The 27,490-nt window shown below is 46.5% G+C and overlaps 1 protein-coding gene and 1 pseudogene across 2 annotated transcripts; one reads left to right on the top strand and one right to left on the bottom strand.

Annotated features, from left to right (window-relative positions):
• Nucleotides 1-2,209: 2,209 nt before the first annotated feature.
• LOC119053189 (zinc transporter ZIP9-like) lies at nt 2,210-4,578 on the bottom strand (annotated as a pseudogene).
• Nucleotides 4,579-11,728: 7,150 nt separating this feature from the next.
• Nucleotides 11,729-25,624, top strand: ZFP92 (ZFP92 zinc finger protein). 2 transcript variants are annotated; one of them, XM_037150809.2, is made up of 5 exons: nt 11,729-11,911; nt 17,293-17,342; nt 17,571-17,697; nt 18,741-18,845; nt 19,159-25,624. In XM_037150809.2, the coding sequence occupies exons 2-5, from the start codon at nt 17,310-17,312 to the stop codon at nt 20,421-20,423; spliced, it is 1,530 nt and encodes a 509-aa protein (XP_037006704.2). In that variant the 5' UTR covers nt 11,729-11,911; nt 17,293-17,309; the 3' UTR covers nt 20,424-25,624. The 2 variants fall into 2 exon arrangements, with proteins under 2 accessions (XP_037006704.2, XP_037006714.2); XM_037150819.2 differs by lacking the exon at nt 11,729-11,911 and adding an exon at nt 12,859-12,935.
• The last annotated feature ends 1,866 nt before the right edge of the window (nt 25,625-27,490 follow it).

Genomic DNA, 27,490 nt, shown 5'->3' with positions numbered 1-27,490 from the left:
CTGTCCTCCTGGAGGAACAGTCACTGCCCTCCCTTCCAGCACCCCGGAGCCTTCCCTTCCCACGGCCTCCCAACCGCTTAGCCACTAACTCCACCCACCACCTCCCTACACCAGAGCACCCCCACCTGCCCCCCTCTAGCCAGCAGAACCACCGTGTGGACCCCCGACTAAGAATCCTGCCCTCAGCACCCCCTCAGTCGGCAGCCCTCCCTTAGGCTGAGTGCCTGGGTCCCGGCCCTGAACCACCACACATTAGCCCTCCTCTCTGACCCCCTCACCCAGGACCCCTACTCCAGCTCAAATCCCCACCAAACCTCTGCCTTGGGCCTCACTTTCTCGGCCTCTGTGGATGACTCCGGAATCCCACTCAGAAGGGACGACTCCGGAATCCCACTCAGAAGCGACGACTCCGGAATCCCACTCAGAAGGGACTGAAGACCCTGCCTCTGCTGCGCAGCCAGGAGCCGAGCGGCGGCGTATTCCAAGCACTCTGCGGTTAAAGCCACGAGGGCTTCCCAGAAGCCCCTCGGCGAAGAGGTGGAAAGTTCTGGGTGCGCCTGGCTACAGGGCAAATGATTGGATCAGAAAAGCACGTGAGGAGGCAAAGTGTTACAGTAGCAACAGGCTACAAGCGCTGAGGGCGTGGTGTCCCCCCATCTTGAAGCTTGTAGAAGCAAGAAGCACACCCATTGGCCCTCCAGCAACAAGATGGCTTATGAAGATGGCAGCAGGTAGTTGGCGGAGTAAACTTGCAGATGGAGAGCCTATGGTGGCAAATAGGGCATATTTTCTTTATCGTTTTCTTTCTTTCTTTCTTTTTCTTTCTTTCTCTTCCTTTCTCTTTTCATCCTTTCTTTTTCTTCTTTTTTCTTTTCTTTCCCCTTCCTCCCTTCCTTCTCTCTTTCAGTAACTTTAAATGAACAAATACTTCCCATGTATGATACATCTTGACTTTTTTCACTGCTACAGGTGCCTAGGTGACACTGACCTAGCATCACCCAATAGACACTAAGTATTTTACCATAGGGACTGCTGGTCTGATAAAATTAATATTTAAAAAGAAAAAAAGAAAGCATAGGCTTTGGTTAATCTTACTTTTAAAGAGGTTATTACAAAGATGTCAGTAACTATCAAAATTCACTCAAGATTTAATACCATTTAATTTCTAAAGATACTTTGGCATCTGACTGTTCTTGAAGGAAAGTCTAGGCCTAAACCTACTAGAACTTGGCTCCTTATAAGAATGCGTTAGAGGCAGGCTTCTACAAAGGAGAACTTGAAAAAATGCTACTAAATATTAGTCACCTCTTTAGAAGCTAGTCCATCTCTGTTGCTCCATTTGGTGGAATGGCAGGCTGTCTACAAAGAGGCACATGCAAAAGCGGGTGTTAAAGCCCTCCCAGACATTCCTTTTCAGTGGATATCTCTCATGTATAAAGTCAACTTTTAATTTGTTTGCCATCATTTTTCTGACTCTAGCCCCAAATTAACTACAGTTATCTTTAGCATCTAAGACAGCAGGCATTATGACTTTCTAGCAAGGCATGTGGCATAGATGCTAAAGCACCAGTCTTACATGGTGAGGCCCATGTTAAAAATAAGTGAATTAAAATGGCAGAGCCTCTAAACCAGTGGTGTCAAACTCATTTTTACCAGGGGCCACATCGGCCTCACAGTTGCCTTCAAAGGGCCAAATATAATTTCAACTCCTTAACAGTTAAGGATAGTTACACTTATACGGTCCTAAAATTACATTCAGCCCTTTGAAGGCAACTGAGAGGATGATGTGACCTCTGGTGAAAATGAGTTTGACACCCCTGCTCTAAACTAAGAGATTTAGTTTAATTATAGAACACTGTATTCTCATAATTACTATTTCATTGCGAGTATGAAGTTCTCCACTTTTCCTTAAAAGTTAAAACTAAATTCCATCTTCCCTGAAAATAGGGTTTAAAGAAACATCAAAACTCGAAATGCCCAGGGCCCTTTAAAAGACAACACAATGAAATGTGTATATCCAATCATAACATGTTTCTACTCTAAAAGCTTTCTGTTACTCCAGGTTTTAATATCACCTCTCTATGGACTCTAGGAATACAGGTAGAAATGGGCAAGGTGAGACAAGAGACTAAGAAAGTAAGCAGCTGTCATGTGCTGGCTGTTCTCCTAGATGGCAAATGGCTATGGATTGAGGCTAGAACCTGAACATTTAATGCTGGTGTCCTATTGGGAGGATGAGTGGGATGAGGCAACACAGAATCAGGGCTGCCATCTCCAGTGGGTTCAGATTGGTGGCTGTGCCACATTCTACCCACGTCAGGGAGGACATGTAATATGGCAACATAAAGAAATGTCCTGGCAGCCCTGGCTGGTGTGGCTCAGTGGATTAAGTGCCGGCCTTCAAACCAAAGGGTCACCAGTTCAATTCCTAGTCAGGGTACATGCCTGGGTTGCAGGCCAGGTCCCCAGCAGGGGGTGGCATGTAAAAGGCAACCCCACGTTGATGTTTCTCTCCCCCTCTTTCTCCCTCCTTTCCCCTCTCTCTAAAAATAAATAAATAAAATCTTTAAAAGAAAAAGAAAGAAATGTCCTGGCAGACAAAAGCGTGGCCACTCCAGTGGCATTGACCTCTTAAGAGGCTTCTTTACTGCCCTTTTTAGTCCTAAGAATGTCACCATGGACATAACTGGTGCAGCCAGTGCAAAGACCAGTAGGTGCTTTCTGATTTGATTCCACTCTAGGCCACCATTCATGAAGAACAAAACCAGCCCCAAAGCAGCTGGTGACTTACATAGCACTGTAGCCACAAACACAATTAACTGGACACTAGTCTATGAAGTAGAAGCTGCTGCTCCAAGGGCAACACCATCACCTGCAGCATGGACAGCCAGACCCAGTGTAGTGGTGATTTTGGAATTGCTAGGCCTTGCAGTTTCTGCATCATCTATATAATGCACATAGGAGTTGCCAATCTCATCTACCAGCAACATGAAAACAAAGCCCAATACAAGGGGAACACCAATGTAGGCATGCAGCTGTATCTAGTCATGGTTGTGCTCATGCTCATGGGCAACTGGTATTTCTGCCGCTTTGCCTGATGCAATCGCATTAGGTGTTTCACTCCCTTGGTGGTGTTTTCCCTCAAGAATATCTTCATAAAGTGTGTGTATCCTTTAGGCACAATGACTGACAGCACAGAGAAGGCCAAAATCCAAAACAGTCAACAGCTTTCGTTGCTCCTAGTACGGCCCCTTTTTGCTGATGTTAGCACCAGAAAGAACTTTCAGCAAACTCAGGTCCCCAGTCCATAGGTTTTCAGATGCCAGTCACCGGATTCCCACGGATTAACAGAAATGGGGAAAGTCAATGGGGAAAATATGTGAACGAGTGATTTCTTCAATGGTCAGAATGAGTGTGGCACAACAGGCCCACTCCTTCTACAGACAATGTTGCAGGTGGCCCGCAGGAAAAGGAGGAAAACCCAATCCTGTTTGTTCTCTAGGCAACCCTAGCTCTTTGGGGAACCCTGCTGGTGATCCACTCCCCCCCCCACTCTAGGACCGGCCCACCAATCCCAGGAAACTCTCGTCTGAGTCTAGAATGAGGAAAGAAGTCCTATAAGTCTCTAATGGTGCGTCTTAGGGGTTCAGCAGCAAATCCAATACAAAGCCGTCTCTGCCCTGTATCCAGTGTGACCCATATTACCTCACTCCACTGGGCTTTGGGAGCCACGGATACTGCAGCAGCCATGGCCACCAATTGGCACCACTTCATTACCTGTTTCCTATTGTGGTCAAAAAGGTCATAAAGATATTATCTATTTTTACTGACTTCTTGTCAACTTATATCAATTGCTGAGGCAGGAATGTTAAAATTGCCCACTATAATTGTGGACATGTCTGTTTCTCCCTTTATTCTGTCAACATTTTAAAATTATATTTTATTGATTATGCTATTACAGGTGTCCTCTTTACACACCTCCCCCTTTACGCACCTCCACCCAGCACCCCCACACCTTTAGGCAATCCCCACACCATTGTTCATGTCCATGGGTCATGCATATAAGTTCTTTGGCTACTCCATTTTCTATACTGTACTTTACATTCCCATGGCTGTTCTGTAACTACCTATTTGTACTTCTTAATCCCCTCACCTCTTCACCTATTCCCCACAACCCCCTCTCATCTGGCAAACATCAAAACAATCTCTGTATCCATGATTCTGTTGCTGTTCTTGTTTGCTTAGTTTGTTTTTCTAGATTCAATTGTTGATAGGTATATGTGTTTTTTTGCCATTTTATTGTTCCTAATTTAGACCTTCTTTTTCTTAAAGAAGTCCCTTTAACATTTCATATAATAATGGTTTGGTGATGATGAACTCCTCTAGGTTTTTCTTGTCTGGGAAACTCTTTATCTGCCCTTCCATTCTAAATGATAGCTTTGCTGGGTAGAGCAGTCTTGGCTGTAGGTCCCTGCTTTTTATGACTTTGAAGAGTTCTTGCCAATCCCTTCTAGCCTGCAAAGTTTCTTTTGAGAAATCAGCTGACAGTCTTATAGGAACCTCTTTATAGGTAATCATCTACTTTTCTCTTGCTGTTTTTAAGATTCTCTCTTTATCTTTAACCTTTGACACTTTAATTATGATATGTCTTGGAGTAGGCCTCTTTGCATCCATCTTGTTTGGGACTCTGTGCTCCTTGGACTTGCATGTCTATTTACTTAGGGACATTTTTCTTTTTTTAAAGATTTTATTTATTTATTATTAGAGAGAGGGGAAGGGAGGGAGAAAGAGAGGGAGAGAAACATCAATGTGTGGTTGCCTCTCGCACACCCCTCACTGGGGACCTGGCCTGCAACCCAGGCATGTGGCCCTGACTGGGAATTGAACCAGCAACCTTTTGGTTTACAGGCCACTGCTCAACCCACTGAGCCACACCAGTCAGGGCAGAGAGGTTTTCCTTCATTATTTTTTCAAATAGCTTTCCAATTTCTTGCTCTTTCTCTTCTCCTTCTGGAACCCCTATTATACAAATGGAATGTTTAAGTTGTCCCATAAACTGCTTACACTATCCTCAATTATTTAATTATTTTTTCTTCTTGTTCTCATTGGTTACTTTTTGCTCCTTATGTTCCAAATAATTGGTTTGATTCTTGGCTTCATCCACTGTACTATTCTTTCTTTGTCAATTGTTTTTTTTATTTTAATTAGTGGATCCTTTGTTTCTGACAGGATCTTTTTTATGCTGTTGAGGTCCTCACTAAATTCCTTGAGCATCCTGATAACCAGTGTTTTGAACTCTGTACCTGATAGGTTGCTTATCTCACTTTTGTTTATTTCTTTTTCTGGAGTTTTTATCTCTTCTTTGATTTGGACCATATTTCTTTGTCTTCTCATTTTGGAAGCCTTCCTGTGTTTCTTACTGTGTACTAGGTATAGCTGCCATGACTCCCTGTCTTGGTAGCATGGCCTAATGTAATAGGTGTTCTGTAGGGTCCAGTGGCACAGCCTCCCCCGTTACCCAAGCTGGGTACTCCTGGTGTGCCCCTTGTGTAGGACGAGTACCCCCTCCTCTTATAGTGGAGCCTTGGTTGCTGTCAGCAGATCAATCAGAGGGACTTACCCAGGGCAGTCGGCTGCAAGGACTGGCTGTGACCACTGACCACCAACCTCAGCCTTCCATGGAGGATCAGCTGTGCAGGGGCAGGGTGGTGGTGCTCCACCGTGGTCTGTAGCTGTCCACTGGGCGTGTAGGCTCTGGGGTTTCCCAGGTAGTGCAGGCCAAGGTCAGGCCCCCACCCGTGTTTTGCCTGGGGCTGCACTGCCTGAGCCATAAAGCAAGCTGAGATGGTGGCTACTTGTGCCGGGCTTGGAGATTCCCAGGTGAAGCCAAGCTATGAATCTAGGCTGGCTGCTGCTAGTGCCAGGCCTGGGTCTACTTAACAAGAGGTACAAAGGCTGGGGGCTCACTGATGCCAGCTTTTGCTTATTTGAAAGGATTTAGAATGTTGTGAAACATGAGCCTTGGCTTTTCATGAGCCTTGGCTTTTCCATTCATATGGAAAAGTCATGGTTGACAGCTAGGGTGGCCCGTAAGTTGGGTGGGGTGGGGCAAAAACAGTGTTAGCCAGGTTAATGGAGTCTCAGATATGGCACCCACTTGCCAGCTATGTGGCTCTGTGGGAAGGGGGTTTAGAAGAGGGGAAATGGCTCTGGCTACTGTAGCTCAGTAGATTGAGCTACACCAAATGGCCGCCAGTTTGATTCCCAATCAGGGCACATGCCTAGGTTTCGGACCAGTTCCCCAGCGAGGGCCATATGAGAGGCAACCATACATTGATGTTTCTCTCCCTCTCTTTCTCCCTCCCTTCCCCTCTCTCTAAAAATAAATAAAATAAAACCTTTTTTAAAAAAAGAAAAGAAGAGGGGAAATGGCCTCTGCCTACCTTTCTTTCTGGGAGAAAGCTGTCCCCCAGCTTTCACCTTGATGCCAGACACTTCAGTTTCTCCTCATATACCACTGGTGCCTTTCAAGCTGCTATTCCCAGTGCTGGAGCTCAGAGGGAGTCAATTTCAGTAAGTCCATGTGTGGGGGTTGTTTAAGAGGAACTGTCTGGGACTCCAGAAGTTTCTTCCCCTGACTTAGTCCTTGCTGGTTTTTGCAGCCAGAAGTTGCGGGAGCTTATCTTCCTGAGCCTGAAACCCTGGGCTGAGGGACCTGGTGTGGGGCTGGGCCTCCTCACTCTCAAGATATCCCTCCCAATATTTTATCCATTTCACGTGAACGTGGGACCAGCCTGTTCCACATCTCCACCCCTACTAGAGGTCTAGATGGATGCAGTTTCTTTAATTCCATAGTTGTCAGACTTCCATTCATCTTGATTTCTGACAGCTCTGAGTGATGGTTGTTCTACATTTTAGTTGTGATTTTGCTGTGGCTGTACGAAGAGGTGAGCCATTGTTACCTATGCCGCCATCTTAAGTAGAAGAAGCAGGGGAGGGAGGTAGGGATGGCTGGGGTTGGGGGAGAGTAATGGGGGGTAAATGCAGACAACTGTACTTGAACAAGAATAAAATAATTTTGAAAAAAGAAGTATCAGCTTTTGTTTTATATATTTTAAGTTTATAACATACAAACACATTTATGACCTCCATGTATTCCTGATTAATTAACACATATAATTTATTATTACCTTTTATCTCAGGTAATAGTGTTTGTCTTTAAATATGTTTTGTCTGGTATTAATGTAGCCAGTCCTACTTTCTTATGCTTACCCTTTGCACGGCATATCATTTTGGATTCTCTTATTGTCCACTCGTCTGAGTCTTTATTTTTACATTGCATCTCTTGTAGACAGCAAAATCATTGCTCTTTTTCTTCATGCTGTCAATATCTACATTTTCACTGAAATATTTAACCCATCATAACATAGAGTATAATTTTTATATGGTTAAATTTATGTCTATCATTTTACTGTCTGTTTTAGTCCATACAGTAGTGGCTATAACAAAATACCATAGATGGGGTGGCTTATAAATAACATTTATTTCTCGCAGTTTTGGAAACTGGATAGTTCATGACCAAGGACCAGCAGATTCTGTGTCTGATAAGAGCCTACTTCCTAGTTCATAGTCTTCTCACTATGTCCTCACATGGCAGAAAGGGGAGAGGGAACTCTCTGGAGTCTCCCTCATGAGGGCACTAGTCCCATTCATGGGGACCTGTCTGACCTAATCAGGCCTCTCTCTGACCTAGTCACCTGCTAAGGGCTCCAACTCCAAATACCATCATATCGGGGGTTAGAATTTAACATGTGACTCTTCAGGAGGACACTAACATCCAGTCTATAGCACTGTCTGTCCCATCTGGAGCAGTATTTTTTCCTATGTTCCCCTTTTCCTGCCTGAGATCATCGATTTTTTAAAATTCCATTTTAACTTATGTACTGCCTTTTTAGGAAGTGAGCACTTTGCATTGTTTTTTTAGTGGTTGCTCTAGAGGTTATAATATATATCCTTAACTTTCCAGTGTCTGTTTGTGGTTAATACTATAAGAACCTTCATTCCCTCTCTAATCTGTCCTTTATGCTGTAGTTACCATATGCATTACATCTACATCTATTACATGTATTAAAACACACTATTTTGCAATACACATGTATTATAACACTATTATAATTTTTATTTTAAATAGTCATGTGTGTTATAAAGAAATTAAGCCCTGGCTGGTGTAGCTCTGTGGATTGAGCGCGGACCTGCGAACCAGAGAGAGGATCACGGTTTAATTCGCAGTCAGGGCACATGCCTGGGTTGCAGGGCAGGTCCCAGCAGGGGATGCATGAGAGGCAACCATACATTGATATTTCTCTCCCTCTCTCCTTCCCTTCCCCTCTAAAGATAAATAAATAATAATAATAATAAAATCTTTTTTAAAAGAAATTAAGAAAAATATTTTTTTAATATTTACCCACATATTTGCTATTTCTGGTGTTCTCCATCTCTGCCCAAAGACCAAGGTCCCTCCACTATCGTGTTTTTTAGATGGAGATATCTCCTATACCATTTTTTTCAGTGCAGATCTATTGATGAATTCTTAGCTTTCATCTCTCTCAAAAGGTCCTTATTCATCTTCATTCTTGAAGGGTCTTGCCTTGGGCCTAGATGGAGCATGCAGGTTGAAAGTTTATTGTTGTTGTTCAGCACTTTAAAATGTTGTTTCATTGTATCCTGGTTTCGACGATTTTCAATAAGAATTCAGTGGATTGTCTTGTTAACATTCTCCTATATGGAGTGGTTTGTCTGACTACTTTCAAGATTTTCTCTTTCTCTTTTCTTTAGTAGTTTGACTACAATGAGCCTACATGTGGTTTTTCTTTGAATTTATCCTCCTTTGCATTCACAGAACTTCTGAATCTGTAAAATATGTCTATCTCCAAATTTTTAAAACATCAGCCATTATTTTTTCAAGTAGTTTTTCTTCCCTACTCTTTCTCTCTTCTCTCCTGGCTTCCCAAATACACGTTAGACCTTTTGATATTGTCCCGCAACTCACTGAGGTGCTGTTCTGGGTTTTGTTTTTTTTTTTATCTTTTTTTCCTCTCAGAATCGATCATTTCTATTGATCTATCTTCCAAAAAGTAATATGAAATCTCTAAACACTCATAACTATTAACAAACACCAATGTTAACAGAAGGATGGAGTAAGAGGAGCTAATAAAGGACCTGGTTCACTCCTGAGTGAAAGCCTTGCTCACTTCCCACTACAACTTGGCTTCACCCTGGACCCCTTCTCCAGACCCTTTTTCCCATCGGGGTCCCAGTGCATGCTGCAGAGGGGGTCTGGGCTTGCTGCCCTCGGGGTGCTGTCCCCGCCTGCTGCAGTGAGGCCACTTCCCTCAGAGAAAGTCTCAAGCCTCCTGCCACAATAAAGGGGGGTGGACCGAGGACAGATGGACCGGATGGCCCTGTGTAGATAGCAGCTGATGTGTGCATCTGCAGACTTTTGTTCTATTACTCTGCCTAGGCTGGCTGGGCATGTGTTTGACATTTTTTCTAATAAAATATTGAAAAAATCTAGAAGGGAAATGTCTCTCCCAATACAATTGTGGGTTTATCAGGTTTTTTTCCCCATAGGTCTACCACTTTTGCTGTAAACATTCTGATGCTCTCCAGACTAACTGTAGTAATGCTACCACCAGCCATATGGTAACCCCAAAACAGTTTAAGACAATTATGCATTGTCTTCCCATCTCTATTTTTATAGCCCTATTACAACTGCATGTTCACAGCACAGTCATTCCACATCGAAGTGGGTGTGGGGTGCAGTCTCAGAAACCCCCTCCAGGACTGAGGCTCTCATCCCCCTCCTTTCTGTGAAGGTTGAATGCCAATGCTCTCTAGGAATTGCCCAAGGCCAAAGGAGTTGCCTTACCCAGGGTCACCCCCAGTACACATCCAATTACTACTAGCTAATGTCCGGTGCAAAGGCCCAGCCCCCTTCAGGAATTGGCTTGGGAGGGATCTGAGCTCACCCCATTCCCTCTTGTATGAGTTTTCTGGGGCTGCTGCAATAAATTGCCAAAAACCAAATAGATGAAAACAATAGGAATTTATTCTCTCATGGCTCTGGAAGTCAGAAACCCAAAATTAAGGTGTCAGTAGGGCTATGCTGCCTCCAAAGTCTCTAGAGGAGAACCTTTCCTTGCCTCTTCCAGTTTCATGGGGCTCCAGGCATCCCTAGGCTTGTGGCCGCATCACTCCCATCTCTGCCTCCACCTTCACATGACTTTCTCCCTTGTGTCTGTCTCTCTTCTGTCTCTTTTAAAGACACTTACTGCATTTAGGGCCCACTTGGATAATCCTGGCATGACCTGATCTCAAGACTCTTAAGTTCATCACATCTGCAAAGACCCTTTTTCCAAAAAAGGTCACATTTATGGGTCTTAGAGTTAGGATGAGCACCTATCTTTTTGAGGGGCCACCGTTCCACCCACTTCCTCTTGACAGCCCAGGATCAGGCCTGCCTAGCCAGACCCCAAGTGAGAGAACGACACTGAGGAGCAGGGCCCACAGCCAAGAAGAACCAAGCGGGGAATCTCCCTGCCTCTGCTCAGTGAAAAAACCCTGTGAGCCCTGCTCCCCACAGCAAGAAGCACCCTAAGTGGGTATCTCAGCTCTCCCCCTAAGCCAGGGCAGGCGTATTGAGGGCTTCTCCCTAAGGTCTAGGTTCTCCTGGTTCTGTAAGGAGAGGTAGAACTCAGAGTCAGAGAGGTGCCTAGCTCCTGCTCAATTCCCAGTGGCCTCGGGCTGGGGGAGGGGTGGAACGTGCAGGGTGCCTGGTTTTCCTTGTTGCTCTTCTTTGACAGGCTTGTTAATATCCCAACTTTTTGAGGAGCTCATCATTGTCAACAGAGCACGTGTCCCGAATCCACCCTGCATTTCAATCCTGTTTCTGCCACATAGATGTTGACTTTGAAATACAGACCCCGATGCTTACCCTGCAGACAAGCTTGCTGAATATATGGGAGGACCTGAGGGAAAGAAAAATTCATCCAGCAGCTCTTCACTTCCAGTTCTTACCCTCTTTCCTTTCCACCTATCTGCACACTGCCCTTCCCCCAATACCTCTCACTGTTCCTCAGTTTCTCATCTCTGCCCTCCTGGCTCAAGTGGTGTGGTTCCTTACTGGGTGGCCATGGCCTGGGCATTTGCTGCTAGCTGCTCCGCAAATGTTCCATAGATCCCAGATGGAAGGACTGATAATTGGATGGACGTAAAGCCTAATGTCGCCCCTCCCTGTCCCCTTGGGGGGCTGCAGGGGACTGACTACTGAGACCAGAGCCGTAGAAGCATCGGGACCCAGAGCAGAAGTGCTCCAGGGTGCATGAGGAGCCAAGACAGAACCCCAGGGGGGCGCGCTGGGGCGGGCGCGGGCGGGCCGCCCTCCTGCCGCGCCGCGCATGCTCCGTGCCCCCCTTCCCACGCAGCCACCACCCCCGCCCAGCCCTCTCCCTGCCCGAACGTTGGTGCTTGACGGACGGACACTTACGGACCGGACTGCGGTGCAGAACGCACCTCCCGAACCGTGACAGGGGAGGAGGCGGAGACCCTTTCGGAGCCCCACCGCCTCCTGGGGGTGGCCCCGGAGGGCTTCTAGGAGGCGGCGGCCTTGGCCTCAGGCCTGCTAGGGGCTGAGGGGCGGGGCACCGTCTCCGCAGGTGGCGAGGGGGCACGGGAGCTGCTGTGACCGTCGGAACGCCCTGGGAGGCAGGGAGCTCGGAGAAGCTGGCAGCCAGCCCTGGAGGCTGTTCCTTTCTTGGGCGCCCGGGAAAGGCAGGCCAGGTTTTCCAGTCTGTCTACTGACTGCAGTTTGCCACTGGGCCAGCAAGAGCGCATCCCGTCGCCTAGTCGCCTGGTAAGTTTGGACTGTACACCTCTTCATGTGAGAGCGCCAGGCAGACTGGCACAGTGACCATGGTTGCAGCACTCCTGCCCAGGGCGCCCAGCAAACCCTGGGCAGGCACAGGGTTTGGGGGGGTGGGGACTGTGCCCTTTGGTGATGGTGTACTGACGGTGAGGTGAGGAGCAACTTGAGGAGCAACGCATGGGAAGGCTTAAGAAGACGAAGCTGAGGGCAGGATGGAAGGCCCACAAGGGCAAGGGAGGGGCTGCACTGAGTTGTACGGGAACTGTGCGGGAATTGTGTGGGGCTGCCCTGCAGGGCCAGTTTTCACAAATGCACGCTGAGCTCCCACTGCAGGGCCAGACTGCTGCAGACATTCAGGATATATCAGGAAGCGAATCTGCTGAACTGCCTGCTTGGTAAGTCCAGTTCTAGTGACAGGGCACAGACAATAAATGGTAAACATTTTAAAGAATTATAGAGTATGTTAAACAGTGGAAAGTATCACTGGAAAAATAGATCAGGGTAAGGGAGCTGGGGTGTGGGATTGCTAGGTTAAGTAGTGTGGTTAGAAGGCGACATTTCTGAAAAACTTGAAGGAGGTGAGAGAGCCTAGTAGGCTGAGGGAACAGAGAGTTCAAAGGCCCTGAGGTGGGAATGGCCCGGTGTGCAGGGTAGAGTTCAGAGACCAGTGTGGCTGGAGCCTAGAGAGCAAGGGTGTTGGAGGAGGGGCAGGAGAGGTAAGAAAGGACCATGTGAGTTTACTCTGAGTGAGATAGGCACTTCAGGGAGGGCTCTAAGCAGGGAAGGACAGAACTCCACTAGGAGGTGGCTCTCTTTATTTCCAGGTCAGCCTCTATGCCCTGAGGACAGGGCCTGGAGATACCAGTTGCAGGATTGCTCCTCAGAGGGCTTTGCTCTACCAGGCCACATGGAGAGGGCCCCGGGCTGACCTGTGGCAGCACTCAAGCCAGACTTCGGCTCTGGGGCTGAGGCTGGCCTCCCCAGGCCCCAGGTCCTCCGGGCTTTCTATCAGGTGGGTGGCAGGTGATATGCACTCCAGGGAAGGCTGCTGGCACTGATAGAAGGCAGCTGGGGTTTTGAATCACTAGACCCCAGAGGAAGTTCCACCCGAAAGAAAGAAGACCAGGCACGATGGTCATGGGTGTCCTTCCTTGTGGATGAAAAAGCCCCAGTTCCTGATCCCGCATGAGTGGGACTACTGACTGCTTTTTTTGGTTGTTTGTTTGTTTTCTATTTTCTTTTTCTGGGGAAATAGCCCCATCTCGTGGTCTTTGGGAGGCATCAGCCCCCTGGCCCCCTCTCCTGCTTTAGGGCGACTTCAGTTGACAGCATTGCTGTACCCCCACCGCTCCTCTCCTCCCCCAGGGTGCTGGCAAGTGGCTCCTCATTCTCAGCTTTCCCTCCACCAGGTTCAGTGAAGGGGTGGGAGTCTGCCTCCTTCCGGGGAGCGAACCAGTTCAGGAGGAGGCTGGCAGGGCCTTACCAGCTTCTGGCCTGGGGCACTGTTGTCTGATGGACCCTCACCTGCATCAGAAAAAAACTGAGCTTCGGGGCCTAGGATTATCCTTCAGTTTCTCCTCTACTCTGGGGCCCAAGGTCACAGTCTCTTAGGAGAAGCTACCTCCGGCTCCACAGCCTCTTTCTAGATTGTTCTTAAATATGTGCTAGGGAGTGTCACCCCATTCCCCCAGGGGGTTACTTGCAGTTTATAGTCTGTGAGGACAGGGCTTATCATGTCTTTCTTTCTGTGATTTGAAAGTATGCTGACTTTGGGGGACTGGGTCTCAAGCATAGACACTGTTGTGGCGAGCACGCATCATGGCTGGCACCTGCAATGCGCCTTGTGGTGTTGAACTTAAGTGTTGGTCTCCATCTACAGGTGAACCTGCCCATGCTGCTTCTCTTATGTAGTCACAGCTCAGCAGCTGCTTCTCTACTCAGGGCTTGGACCCTAGTATGTCTTGGAGTTTGCCTCTTCATTTAGACTTTTCTGTTTTCCAAGATGGATCATGACCTGGCAGTACAGCTGTGGAAGGGAGAAAGGAAGCTTGCACTGCTTTTCAAAAACAATGTGATGCTATTCTGAACACCCTGGCTAATATCACTGGTCTCTGCCCTGCCCCTTTAGCTCATCAGGTCCCCCAGTGACTGACGGTGTGTCAGAATGAAGCACATGATGTGCGGACATCAGAATGATTACTTGACAGTGACACTTCTTGCCACCCTCCTTGTTTGTTGAGATGAGATTAACATAAAATAAAATGTACCATTTTAAAACGAACAAGTCAGTGGCATTAAGTACATTTGCAATCTTGCGCACCCATCACCACTATCTAGTTCCAGAACATTCTCATCATCATCCATGAAGGAAACCTGATACCCATGAAGCAGTCACACATGCACTACGTACCTCATTGCCCCTGGCACCCACTGATCTGCTCTCTGGCTCTCTGGATTTTCCGATTCTGGACATGTCATATGTTTGATGAAATAGAATTTTTTAAGAGAGAAGAGGAGGGAGGGAGAAGGAGAGGGAGAGAAACATCTATGTGAGACACAAACATCAATCGGTTGCCTCTCATACATGCCCTGACCATGGACCAAACCTGAAACCCAGACATGTGCCCTGACCAGGAATTGAACCAGTAACCTTTTGCTTTGCAGGATGACGCCCAACCAACTGAATCACACTGGTCAGGGTGAGATAAGATTTTTTTGATGGTATGTCACAGGATACTGGTAGTCAAATGAAAGGCAGAATTCTTTCTTTCTTACATCTCCAAAGGACAAGAGTCTGCCACAGGACAGGGGTGCACCTGAAGTACTATACTGCTTTTCATGAGGTCCCTCTGGGCATAGGGGCTGTCCTTAGTTGTCTGGTACTGCGCCTGGCCCCTAAGTGTGGGAGCCCAATAAGGGGACTGGAAGCATGTTTACTGGTCCCTGAGAGAAGACCCCTGATGAGGGAGGTAGTCGTGGTGGGAGTTTAGCAAACTGTCCAAGAAGGGCAAAGAAAAGATTTTTAGTCACAACTTCCAAACTAGGTCAAGACAGCTCTTGTGAAATATTATATTACATCATATAAATGGAATCATACCATCTGTGTGGCCTTTTGTGTGTGGAGGGTGGGTTTCACAGAGCATAATGTCTCCGAGGTTCATCCACATTGTTGCATGTATTAATATTTCATTCTTCTTTATGGCCAAATAATATTTCATGATGTGTATGGACCACATTTTGTTTATCCATTGATCAGTCAATGGATATGGGGTTGTTTCCACCTGTTCGCTCTGGTGAATCATGCTGCTAGGAACATTCATATACAAGTTTTTATTTGAACACCTATTTTCAGTTTTTTTCAGGATATATCCAGAAGTGGAATTCCTGGGCCATATGATAACTATGTTTACTTGTTGAGGAACCATGAAGTTATTTTCCCCTTTAATGTTGAACCCCATCAAGCAGACAAGTAGAGAGACTAGTCTAATGAAGCTCAAGTACCCACCTCTCAGGTTTGGCAGTGGTCTCTAGCTCACTTTATTTGCTTGTTTGCCTCTCTGTCTCTCTGTCTCTCTCCTTTGTTTTTGCCAGACATTTTAAAGTGAGTCTGCTGGCCATTTTGCACGTTGAAAAAATTTTCCCTCCAAATGTTTCAATGTGCATATCTTGACAAGGACATTTTCTTCCATGGCTCAGTGCCATTACTGATTTAACACACAAGCAGCAGTGGTCCCCACTGTCCTCTGAGAGTTGCTCCACAGTTGACCCTCCATACCCCCCAATGCTTTCCACTCCTCTTTTGTTCATGCCAGTATCTCATCAAGGACTCCGCTACACTTGGTTGTAGAATGGTCTTCTCTAGCCTCCTCTTTCTCCCATGAAACTAATTTTCAAAGGAGACCGAGGAACAGCTCATCTTCTGGGTTGGGCTGATTGCTTCCTTGTGATGTCTTTATCTGTCCCAGAGATCCCCTGTAAACTGAAAGTTAGGTCCCAAGGCTGCATTAGAATCAGGTCAGGGTTTGGCAAGAGCCCTCCTGGGCCACCTGAACACTCCCCAAAGATATGTCCCACGTCCGTGCCACCACTGTTAGTTTAGCTTTCTCTCTTGTGACCAGTAGTAGTCCAGGAAGACATTTTGACATCCAATGGATGTTGTTCTTCCTCATTCTTTCATCTAATGGTTTTAGCATCCACTCAACCTTAAGGGATTCTTTCTCTCTGATTAATATGAACTTCTTCATCAGACACATGAATTTATTTATTCTGGGCCAGTGTTGACTGACAACTCATCATAGAGAGTAAGGAAATTTAGGGCAATTTAAATGCTTTGGGGACTCTATCCCATCACCCTTTCTCCTGTTGTACAAACAAGCTGTGCTTACTCAGAGGAGCATAAGAAATAGTCTGAGCCCATGTGCCCACCATCCACAGCCTTGTTCCTCTGCTTCTCTGCCTAGGACTTCCACCTTTTGGTCTCCAGTTGGGTGAAAATAACATGCTTAGAGCAAACTTTCTTCTTCCCCACTGTCTTCTGGCATTAAGAACTGACGTGGAGAAATCTGATAATGTCCACTTTGTCAGCGACACGCTCCTCCTGCTCTTAGTGTGAGCCCTGGCTCCTTCTTGTTCCCAAAGGGCCAACATGGTCTCACCTTCTTTAACAGACAAGTAGAGAGACTAGTTGCAACCTTCTGCAACACCCACCCACACACACCCCCTCAGTTTTCAACACCACAAACTATAGGGTATCTGCACTCAGGCTATCTAAGTGCTGGATATGGGCTGTGCCCTTGGCCTGAAACTCTCCTTACTCACCCCACCTTCAGCTCTTAGCCTGAATGTTACCTCTTCCGAGAGCACCCCCCCACCAGCTATTGTGGGTCCCTTCATTGTGCAGCTGAATGGGATCTTTCAGCTGCACAATGAAGCCTGATCTTTCTCTTTTCCTTGAAACAAAGTCCATTTGCCTGTAGAGGTGGTATATTTGGAGTTTTTCTATAAGAAATCTGACCTGAAAGGAAAAGAGGTTGGCAGTGGAGCTTCCACGGATGGCTGAAGTGTTGGGGTCAGGGATACTGCTCATATGAGAAGAGGGCCAAGAAAAGAAGAAAATGAGAATAAGAAAGGAAAGAAGAAACACACTCCTTTGAAAGTTTCATTAGCTGAGCCTAGAATGAGGAGGGATTAAATCTGTGTTTGGTGGTCCACTACATGAGTGAGGAGAGAAGATACAAGCTCAGTTTGGGAAAGTGTTGTATGTTGAACTGTGCCTCCAGTAGCTGTGAATAGGACTTGATTTGGTTGAGGCTGTATTGGAGTGTGTGGGCCTCATCTCATACCTGGATCGCTCTTTCCACTTCCCTTAGCTTCTCGTGCTCCTGCCATGGCAGCCATTCTTCTGACAGCCAGACCCAAGGTGAGTAGGGTTCCCCAACTGTTGCAGTCCCTTACCTCAGCATGTCCCCTTGACAGTCTTTATCTGCCACCTCCTCATGTCCCAGCCTCACAACTCTTAAAATTCTGAGCCTACCCCCAGCTGCTAAGTTCTTCGGTAGCCCCCTTGCCCCATCTTCAGTTGCTGCCACCTCATTCCGGGACCCATGAGGGTGAATTTCCCTGTAGCCTCAGGAATGGTTCATTTTAGGTGCCAGTGTCTTTTGAGGATGTGTCCGTCTACTTCACCAAGACAGAATGGAAGCTTCTGGATATCAAACAAAGGATCCTCTACAAGCGAGTAATGCTGGAGAACTACCGCCATTTGGTGTCACTGGGTAAGGACCCCACATACACCCAGTGTCCCCTACTCTGAACTCAGTTTATTTCTGTTTCTTTGCTTGTTGTTACTGTGAGGCCAAGAATAAGTGTATTTCCCCACTGGATCTATAATCTTTTGCAGCTCAGCCTTTGTCTCAACAGGGCAGTTTTTATTCAGTAGTTTGGACCTGTAAATGTTTTACATAAATATGTACCCCCCCATCAAACTTATTTTGCATATAAATTCATAGGTTAACTAAAGCTCTTCTACCCAAAAGATGGGTGCAAACCACCCTATGCACTATTTGAGACTTATTCAATTTTACCAAGTTGCATTCCACATTTGTTTCATGTTAGAGAGTTTAGCAGCTTTGAGCCACAGAGGGCCTAGGACAAGGCATGCACAAGCTGGGGTAGGAGCCAAGGGAGGCTCCCCTGCTGTACCCCACTGCCTTTGGGGTTAAAGTGTATCCTCTTGCTCCAGTTTTTTTTTTTTTAGACTCAACAGATTTCACCTCTGTGATTTACCCCCACAGAGAGAGACTATCTTCTTCAATGGGTTCTTTCTGACCCTCACCAATGAGATCTGGGGTTTCCAGGAAAGTTCAAGAATCCTCACCTGAGTTTGGCATAAGGAACTGAGACATCCGCTCTGTCTGGTGGTGACCCAAGGGGCTTTAGCTTTTGGGGTGCAGGCAGCCCCTCTACTCATTTGCTTCCTGATACATCCTGGGGCCTGTAAATCCCTGCTCTAGCCCTTCATCTGTGCCTCAGGGTGTCCACACACACAGAGCCCGATACAATCCTGCTACCCTTCCTGCAGGCCAAATAATACAATAACATCTTTATCCTCTTAGCCCAAATCACCAATTAGTTAAGATCCCCTTTGCCTGCCTGGCTTCTATATACTTTAGAGCCCTTTGCTTCCTTAGAGGGACCCTGCCCTTTCTCTGGACCCACCCAGTGGCACTTTTGGGAGAGTCCTTTGTTCCCTGTTCCTGAAGATACTGAGGCTGGGCTGAGTTCAGGAGTGACTGATCTACTTCGTTTCCATGAACAGGACTTTCATCCTCCAAGCCTCACCTGGTCTCCCTGTTAGAACGAGGGGAAGGGCCCTGGGCAGCTGACATCAACAGGAAAAGGGCTGCCACAGGGATACAGGCAGGTGAGTATAAGATGCTTAGTATTTGCAAAAGCAGCAGCCAATAGAGGGAGGTACAGCCACTTTGGGTGGAAAATTCTCTTCTGTGGTTGGTTTAAATGACCCAATGAGTTCTCCCCATGGAGGCACCAGATGAAGGGAGCACCTACTGCTGTCTCAGATCACTTCTTCCCTTCTTGCTCTCCTGTCTGCCTGCCCGCAATCATCTCATGGTTCATCTGTTCTCAGCCTTGGCATTAGGGTGAGGGTGGAGAACAAACCCTAAATAGAGGTCCAAGGAGGGAGCAACACTGGTTGGTGTTCTCTGTTTTTACAGGTGAAAGGATCAAGAGCCAAACATTACATTCCAAGGAGAAATGTTGTCCAAAAGAATTTGCAGGAGCCACTCTTCAGGGTAGCAGCAAGGGCCAGGTATCCAGGCTGCCAGAGGAAACACTTGAGCGGAGACAAAAACATGCTCATTCTCCAGAGACAGGTTCCAGCAGGGGTGAGGAAAGAGAAAGGGTGCAAAGAAGTAACCACAACATTAGGCAGAATTTGGTCTCAAGGCAACAATGTTCCAAAGGTGCAGAGAAGCGGTACCTGTGTCAGCAGTGTGGGAAATCTTTCAGCCGGAGCTCCAACCTCATCAAGCACCGTATAATCCACAGTGCTGAGAAGCCGTATGAGTGCTCTGAGTGTGGGAAACTCTTCCGGCGCAGCTTCGCCCTCCTGGAGCACCAGCGTATCCACAGCGGTGAGAAGCCCTACGTGTGCGATGAGTGCGGGAAGACCTTCACACGCAGCTCCAACCTCATCAAGCACCAAATTATCCACAGTGGTGAGAAGCCCTACAAGTGCCCAGAGTGTGGGAAACTCTTCCGGCGCAGCTTTGCTCTGCTGGAACACCAGCGCATCCACAGTGGTGAACGGCCCTATGAGTGCAATGAGTGCGGGAAGGCCTTCAGCAGGAGTTCCAACCTCATTGAGCACCAGCGTACCCACAGTGGCGAGAAACCCTACACATGCAGCCAGTGTCCAAAAGCCTTCAAGGGTGTCTCTCAACTCATTCACCACCAGCGCATCCACAGCAGGGAGAAGCCATTTGAGTGCAAGGAGTGCGGGAAGACCTTCCGGGGGCGCTCAGGCCTCAGTCAGCACCGCCGGGTACACAGTGGTGAGAAGCCCTATGAGTGCAGTGAGTGTGGGAAGACATTCAGCAGAAGATCCAACCTCTTCAAGCACCAGGCAGTTCACAGTGATGAGAGGCCCTACGAGTGCCAAGACTGTGGGAAGGTATTCCGGAGCAGCTCACTTCTTCTGGAGCACCGGCGGGTGCATGAGTGTGGGAAGGCCTGTAGCAAGAGTGACGAGAGGCCCTGCACATGTGGCAAATGTGGCAAGTGTGGCAAGGCTCTTAAGACAAAATTGCAGCTCCGTCAGTATCAGAAAATTCGCCATGGAAGGAAGGGTTCGGAGGAGAGTGACTGTGAAAAAGTACCAGCATCTTTGGCCCTCAAAAGTCCCATTGAAGAGCCCCACCCTGCAGATGAGAAGCAGAGAATAGATTCTGAATGCACGGCTGCCCACAGTGCCATCTGATAAGGTTGTCCATGGGAGGTTTGGGTGCCCTGCTCCCCTCCATTCTGTCATTGATGATGCAGTTGAGGCAGGGACTTCACTGTAGCCTCTGCCTTGAGCTAATTACAGGCTGCCATGTATGTGCACAGGTATGCATACATGTGGAGCCAATGTGTGAGCTGCTGCAAGAGCTCTTGAAAACCCATCAGGACTTTGTGCTGTGAGTAGGAGGAAACCTGTGGCTAGGGCTACCCCAAGGGCATAAGTACCTTGCGTTATGGAGAAATGGTTTATTTTCTCTCATGGGGGGTCATTTGCTTCACCCCAAAACTCATCAGCATTTCCAGGTTGAAGATACTAAAAGCACTTTAATCCTTTAAAAGCTTATAAGTGGAAGGGACTTGAAGAAATTCAAAATTGTGAGCTCTACAAGTAGGCTGTGGCTTGACTGTGACATCCCCAAATTCATCAAGAAATGGTCTGAAAATGGACTTGGGCAAATGTTCTTGTGGACTGCTCATGCCTGCATTGTCAACCTCTGCTCTGTGAGAAGGCACAGGACACCCTGCTGTCATGTTGAGCAGTGACCCGTTCTTTTTCCTGGCCATTTGTCTTTGTGCCTGAAAACTACAGCCTTCTAATATGTGTCCCCAGTTGCTGCTTCTCAGAGGAGCAGCACCCAAGACCCCATCTTCTCAGAGCTCAGAGCTTGGGAGGGGGTGTCTTGGGGATTGTTGGCCAGGGGCCTGCATAGAGGATGAGGCCCAGGGCCTCGGCATCTCCTCCCCCGAAAAAAGCCCTTTTGCTCCGGTCCCTTGAAGCAGCAGGCTCCAGGCAAGACATTGCAGCATGGCAACATTTTCCACCAGCTGCCCTGCTGCCTTTAGTCTCCTCCCTGCCCACCAGACCCTCAGGCTTGCCTACTGTCCTGCTACCTTCTGTACCTCCCACCCCACCATCAAAGGCCACCCTGGCTTCTCTGTCCTTCCTCCCCACCCTCAGTGCCTAAAGCTTGAAACATAGCTGCTCCCCGTCCCAACCCAAATAGCCACCCTTTATGGCTTGTGCCCATCAGGAAGAAAGCAAGATGTGTTAGGAATTTGCACAGAGAGTGCCCAATTGTGGCTCTCTCATTGGATCTGTCTTCACATGACATTTCTTAAAATATTGGAGGTTCAGTTGCTTTGAATGTTACTGCGTTTGGGATAATGTAAGTTGAAGATTGAGATTTTTGCCATATGAGAGTGTCAGGGAATTGCTCTTGAAATAAGATCCCACCCCCAACCCCCGCCAACCCTTTGAGAAGTACTCAGAGAGCAGAAAAGGACCTCACCTCCTGAGGCTTAACACGATTGGTGTGGTGGCAAGCCTAGTTACTGTTCTCACTCCTCCCCCTTAGCCCTGTGGAAACAGAACAGACTCTTCAAATGGCACTTTACTGCAGGCTAAGGGAGGTTCTCAAGGAGAAAGCTCACACTGGCCAAGAGGCAGCTGCTGGCAAGCTCTGTCCTGTTCCACCTGTGCTGTCTCCAGAGCTGGGCTCAGGAGTTATGCCTCTTGGTACTCTCAATCTAGCATCCTGGTTGGCTTGCCACCTCCTTCCAGCCCTCTTCACTCCCAGGGGCTCTGGTCTGTTATACAGAGCACCTGAGGACAGAAAGATAGTAGATGTTCTGCAGGCCACCCATCGGGCCTGCAAGGAGCAAGCTTACCTTCTCTGCAAGAGGGGGGAAGGTCAAAGACCCATCAGAAGAAGGTGGGAAGACCTGAAAGTACAGGATTCCTTCTGGACATGCTTCTTGGAGCTCCAGTTGCTAGGACAACTCCAGAAGTGAGAAATATAAGTGTAAGTGTAAATATAGGTGTTTTATATAGATATATTGAAAGGATTTTCCATACCTCTGACTTATGAGAAGTTCTTGTAATTTGCTATCGCACAGCCTACTTCACTGGGCCCATACCACCTCATTCTTTGATTGCCTTCTGCTCTGTGTGTCACATTCATCTTTGTGCCCTAGTTGCCAAGCCCAGTGCTTGGTAATTAAGTAAATGCTTGTGAAATAAATATTGCCCCCTTAGCACATTGAACTCAGGTTTTAGACTGTAGTCAGCTTTAGCCTTACCTTGAGGCAGTTGAAAGTCTCTGCAACTTTGGGTTTTCTAGTAGAAAAAGAAGTATTGGGAACAGTGTCTGAGGTCCATGGAGAGGTCATTGGGAAATGTATGTTTCCCAAAGCGCAGACAATCTTTGCTGCATGTGGCATGAATTCAGGAAACCAGTCCCCATGCAGGGCAGGGCACAGTGGCAGGAGGCCCTGTGCTTAGACTCCAGTCTTGTTCAACCATTGCCCTGACCAGGATTGGGGCAGCAGCTGCCACATGATGGGAATTGGTAAGAGTGAACAATTTTGCTCTTACAGGCCAGTCATTTACCAGCTTTAATAAAGAAGGCTTGGATCTCCCCATTGGTTTTACTGGGTGAGCTAACCTGATGTGTTTTTAGATTTTAGAAACTTCTATTTATTTTAAGATGACTTAATTATTAGTGTGAACTCCTTTTTTCATGTTGGAACCCACAGGCAAAGATGACTAGGTCGGGGGAGTGGGTAATGTATGGGTGTTTTAAGCAAAAAGTGGATTTTTTTGGAGAGATGCTACGCACTTTCATTCTGGTTTTAGAGTGCCCTGATGCTTACCCAGATAAGTGACATTTACAACAACAAGACATCAGGTTAACTTATGACGCATGACACATCTGAGTCTGTGGGCCATTTGACCTTTGAAACTGTAGGCACTTTCCAAGAGCTATTTAAATGCTATGGCAATATCTCCATGTACCGGTAGCCATCAGATGGTCTAAAGTAACCAAATACCAGCTGGGTTAAAGGTGTCAGGAAAGACAATAAGCATGGAATTATGGGGGAAAGCTAAAGCTGCTGTGTTTGGACATCTCTCAGCCCCCTGCATAAATAAAGCAGAAACCCTTGAGAGCCAGCTGTGTAGGGATCAGGAACAGCCACCTGAAGCTGGTCAGACACCGTGACTCAGACTGGGAAAGGTCAAGCACCACATCAGTCCCCTGAGAAACACAATTCTGTTGCCATTCTTCAGGCAACATGGCAGCATCCACACTCATCACTGTGGGTACGCCGTCTGGCCTCATGTGGCCCTGTAGAGAGGGCAGCTTCGTCTTCAACTTCCCATTGTTTGCTTCTTGATGTCTGTCTGTAGAGGGACTCCAGCATGGACACTCTTCTGTCCTGCAGGCCCAGAAGCCCCTTCCCCTGGCCTTGCCTACTGGTGGTGCCTCAATCTCTTTCTACCTTCTGGTTCCCCCAGAAATTATTGGGGTCCTTGGCCCTTCCCTCTGCCCTTTGTGTCCAATGGTCATTGAGCTACCAGATACTGTCCAATGGCAATTTTGGTTGGCCCAGCCCCATCTGCCCTTATGGGCCCCACCCACGCGTGGCCTCGTGCTAGGCTAATGGCAACAACCACGTCTGGGGCTCTAAGTAGGCCTGGGCGCTTAGCTCTTTCCAATCATGGCTGGTATACTAGGACCTTAGAGTGCCTGTAAGAGTTTCTCTGCTTGGCAAAGCTACCGGTGCCTTCAACAAAGAAATAAGGAAAGGCTGTGCTCCCTGAGAGCAAGTGGCTGGAATCCCAGATTTGTTTCCAAGGGAGGAGAAACCAGGCCTGAGAAAGGGGCCCTTGAAGGTTTCATTGCCATTGCCACTCAGCATCTTTAGGTCCCAAATGTTTACTGAATGGTTTACTCTCACTCCTGAATGTGTTCTCTCTGGCATTATGGCAGCATGGGTACAGCAGGATGCTGGTTTCAGAGCCGACTCCCATGAAGCATCTAGGACAAGCCAGGACCCCAAACGGTCACTCCTTTACTCAGCCAAGGAGACACAGCAGACTTTCAGCTGGGGGTGCTAAGTGTACACCTTGTTAGGTATTAAAGCATGACAAGTTGTGTCTCGAGGCTAGAGTAGGAAGTACCAGGTGAGCTCTCAAGACAGGAAGTAGAGATCCAGGAACTTCCAGAAGTGGGGTAGAGGGAAGAAGGGAGGGCATATGGTGTGTTAGGGAACCTTACAAAGGCAGAGGACCTGCTGTAGGACAATTGGAGGTTAAAGGTCATTAGAACCAGAGTGCAGAGAGCCTGGGATGCCAGAGGAAGAATTTTGGACTCTAGCTAGTTCCTGATGAGATGCAATTTTTACTTTTTATTGTTTTCATTTTTTCCCAAGATTTTATTTATTTTTAGATGGAGGGGAAGGGTGGGAGAAAAAGAGGGAGAGAAACATCAATGTGTGGTTGCCTCTCGTGTGCCCCCCACTGGGGAGATTGCTGATTCTTAATTTTTTCTTTTCTTTTCCCTGACTGGGAATTGAACCAGTGACCCTTTGGTTTGCAGGCTGGCACTCAATCCACTGAGCCACACCAGCCAGGACGGGAGACAATTTTTAAAAACATCACAGAAGTATTCTAAGATTGAGGCAGGGAAGTTAATATAAAAAACATAATTGCTAGAGTGTGTGAATTGACACATTGACAACCACCTAGTATACACACTGTATATGTAGATGGTTTGGATGCCAATTTGGTGTCAACACATGCATGTAGATGGCAGCGGTCTACTACCAGTGAGGCTTTGACACAAGCAGCCTCAATTAACATTCTTGGGAATCCCCACTTGCCATAGTATTTGTAACTGGTTTCCTGTTATGCTAACACCAATGTGTTTCAAACATAGCAGCCCTCCAGGGTTTGGAGATTGCTGATTAATTTTTCTTTGTAAGCTTTATAGAGGTATAATTGGCATGCAAGGAACTGCACATCTTCAAAACATACACTTGGAGGAGTTTTGATGTGGACACTCATGAAAACATCACCACAGTGAAAACAGTGAACGTATACATCCGTCACCCCCAAAAGTTACTTGGTCTCCTCAGTGCTCCCTCCATTTTGTTCCTCCCTGCCTTCCACCCTGCTGCTCTGCTTTCTGTCACTGGTCATTAGTTTGCATTTTCTACAATTCTATGTAAATGGAATCCTGCTGTATGCACTCTTTCTTGTCCGGCCTCTTTCCCTCAGTGTACTGGTTTTGAAGTTCATCCAGGTTGTTGTATGTGTATCAATATTAAAATTTTACTGCTGACTATTAGTCCATTGTATGCATGGACCACAGTGTTTGGGTTTTTTCTGGGTTTGGACCATGGCTAATAAAGTTGCTATAAACAATTGTATACCAGTGTCTGTGTGGACATGTTTTCCATTCTCTTGGGTATACATATGCCTGGGAGTGGAATTGTTGACTCATATGGTAATCCTGTTTAACTTTTTGAGGAACTGCAAAGCTGTATTCCAAAGCACTTGCACCATTTTACATTCCCACCAGCAGTGTATGAGGAGTGGGACTTCACATCCTCCCCAACACTTGTTATTGTCCATCTGTTTGATTCTAGCCATCCTAGTGAGTGTGAAGTGTGATCTCATTATGGTTTTAGTTTGCATTTCCCTAATGATGAGTGACGTTGAGTACCTTTTTATGTCCTTGTTGCCATTCATATATTTTCTTTGGTGAAGTGTATGGTCAAACCTTTTGCCCATTTTTCATTTGGGTTGTTTGTCTTATTGTTAACTTGCAAGAGTTCTAGATACAAGACTGTCAAATATGTGTTCTGCAAAGATCTTTTTTCAGACTATGGCTTGCCTTTCTACTTTCACGACAATGGTTTTTTGAAGATAAGTTGTTTTACCTTGATGAAGTCCAATTTATGAGTTTTAGATTTTATAGTTTATGTTTCTTGCAGCATAGTTAAGAAATATTTGCAAAACTCAAATCATTAAGATTTGATCCTCTGTTTATAGAAGTTGTATAGTTTTAGCTCTTACATTTAAGTTAATTCTTAACTTTAAGTTAATTCTTGTATATGGTGTGAGGTGAATTCCCAGTTCATTTCTTTCTATATGAATATCTAGTTCTTCCAGCCCTGTCTGTTGAAAAGGTGATCTTTTCCCCCACTTGAACTGCTTTGGCACCTTTGTTGAAAATCAGTTGGCTGTGTGTGAGTCCACTTCTGAACTCTTCAGAGGTGCTCTATCAATTTGTTTGTCTATCTTCTTGCCAGTGTTACACTCCCTTATTTCATTTGGCTTGTAATAAGTCTTGAAATCAGGTAATTTGGGTGTCCTGACGTGGTTCTTTTTCAAAATTGCTTTGTCTATACAAAGTTTGTCATATTTCCACATGAGTTTTAGAATACCTTGTCATTTCTATGGAGGAAAAAAGCCTGCTGGGATTTTGGCTGGGGTGGCAGTGAACCTATACATTATTTTGTGGAGGACCAAGATCTGAATGGTACTGAGCCTTTCAATTTGTGAACATAGCATATGTCTTCATTCAGGGGCCTTTTCTAGTTCATCTTTGTAATGGCTTGTGGTTTCAGAGTCCAGGTCTTATACTTGTGTTATCAGATTTATCCCTTTATGCAGTTACTGATTTTGATGCTATTGCTTCAGTCCTCCTTAATTTCCCTGTAGTCCTGTTCCCCAGAGACACAATGCACATTTAACTGTGTGCTGGGATGTGAGGGTAAGTAAGGCATATGTCTTGCATACATTCACAATCAGGAGCACGTATTTGTTGCTATGATGCCTTCGTTTAGCTTTGATTATGGCATTGACCCTGATATAAAACAGAGCTGTGTATCCCATGTTTATTGGTCTGAAAACTTATCATTGTTCCAAGATTTTTTAAACTTTTTTTAGCAAAGATTTCTAACAGAAAAACAAAATCAAATTGAAATAAGGAAATAGAAATCAAATTACATTTTTGTGTTTTTTCCAGAATATTCTTCACATAAAATGTAATATAGTTTCCTTCTATATTTTGGCTAGTTAAGTGGGAAAAGAGTGAAAAGAGGTAGAGGGAGAATGAGCCAGGTAGGCAGAGAAAGGATGGGGAGAGAAGGACAAAGGAGGAAAGAGGAAAGCAAGGTTGAGAAGGAGAGTAGTTTTGCAATGCTTGTGCACTTGGGTAGAAGATACCTCAGTTATCTCCTTAGATTATGGGAGTA

The sequence above is a fragment of the Artibeus jamaicensis genome, unplaced genomic scaffold (genome assembly GCF_021234435.1).
Source record: "Artibeus jamaicensis isolate MK-2021 breed Jamaican fruit bat unplaced genomic scaffold, CSHL_Jam_final contig_1417, whole genome shotgun sequence".
NCBI lineage: Eukaryota > Metazoa > Chordata > Mammalia > Chiroptera > Phyllostomidae > Artibeus > Artibeus jamaicensis.
Note: the sequence above shows the minus strand (reverse complement) of the source record. Positions and strands in the feature narration are given on the sequence as shown.